The sequence below is a fragment of the Laccaria bicolor genome, genomic scaffold, assembly GCF_000143565.1.
Source record: "Laccaria bicolor S238N-H82 LACBIscaffold_64 genomic scaffold, whole genome shotgun sequence".
NCBI lineage: Eukaryota > Fungi > Basidiomycota > Agaricomycetes > Agaricales > Hydnangiaceae > Laccaria > Laccaria bicolor.
The window spans coordinates 4,506-5,599 of record NW_001889935.1 but is presented as its reverse complement, the minus strand read 5'-3'; the positions used below and the strand labels follow the sequence as shown (position 1 = coordinate 5,599).

General features: G+C 49.3%; 1 protein-coding gene across 1 annotated transcript in view; it reads left to right on the top strand.

The window, feature by feature from the left end:
- Positions 1-734, top strand: part of LACBIDRAFT_334442 (uncharacterized protein) — a gene marked incomplete at both ends in the record, with an annotated part of 3,142 nt that extends 2,408 nt beyond the window's left edge. The window contains 3 exons of the mRNA XM_001889244.1: positions 41-468; positions 525-707; positions 729-734. Coding sequence (XP_001889279.1) covers positions 41-468; positions 525-707; positions 729-734 — 617 coding nt within the window. The remainder of the gene's footprint in view (positions 1-40; positions 469-524; positions 708-728) is intronic.
- Positions 735-1,094: the final 360 nt, after the last annotated feature.

The following is a 1,094-nucleotide window of genomic DNA, read 5'->3' as shown; positions in this document are numbered from 1 at the left end:
GGTCAGTGGTACGCTCATTTGCCTCATCCACCACGTCCAGGGCCGTCATGCCTATCTCCTGTCAACCCTCACATGGATGATCAACCTCTACCAGCCATGTCACCCACTGGACCGCATCCAATGAACGTTGATGACATGGAGCCTTCTGTGTTTCCAGCAGAATACATGCCCGCTACACCGCCCTCCACTAGGCGTCCCGCAAATAGGCGTCCCTCCAATATCTACGACGATTCCGGCCCAGACGGATTCCAACTGTCCATATGGCCAACACAACACTTTGATGCCTTTGACAACGGATCATCTTTTGCTCAAAGGGATGATGAGAAGGAAGAAAAGGAGGAGGAGGAGGAGGAGGAGGAGGAGGAGGAGGAGGAGGAGGAGAATAAGGGGTGGGATGATAATGAGGAGAATTTTGAATATGGAGGCGATGATGAGGATGACAGGGAAGACGAGGCTGAAGACGGAATCGTGCGTATAGATGGGGTCTGCTTGATCTTCGTAACTTAGCAGTAATATTCTTCTAGGCTCAACTATGGAGAAAATTACAAGAAATGGAAGAGCGTCTGAACGCAAACTTAACCAATGGTTTATCAAACTTGGCCTCCTCCTTCACCTCACTCCCGAGCGCAGTACAGCCAAAGCCCCAACGGGGTCCCAAGATGACAACCGGTATCCGAATTCGATCCCCACACTCCATTGCTATGGCGGTGAGAATGTTGGTTCAACAGCCATAGTCATAGCTGACATTTTTGAAGAAATCGGTTAGGTTACATATCAGCAAGCTCATGAATAACCGGCTTCGAGTCGCCACGGAAAATGAAGTTTCCGCTTTCAATCATCGCTGGCCTCCGAGTCGTGAGGGACCCTGCACATTATCATGCGGTGTATGCTTTCCCCAAAGTCTAGGGGTGCATACCCACGGAAAAGGATTCATAACCCCGATGGTCCTTTTAGCACTTCAAAACGTTTTGTTTCCCAACTTCCAACGAATGCGTATAATGAAGCGTGGCTCGCTGACCAGACTCGCCTTGATGGCGCTATCATTGTAAGACCCATGATGCAAAGTTATGATTTCAACCACAACACACAAATCT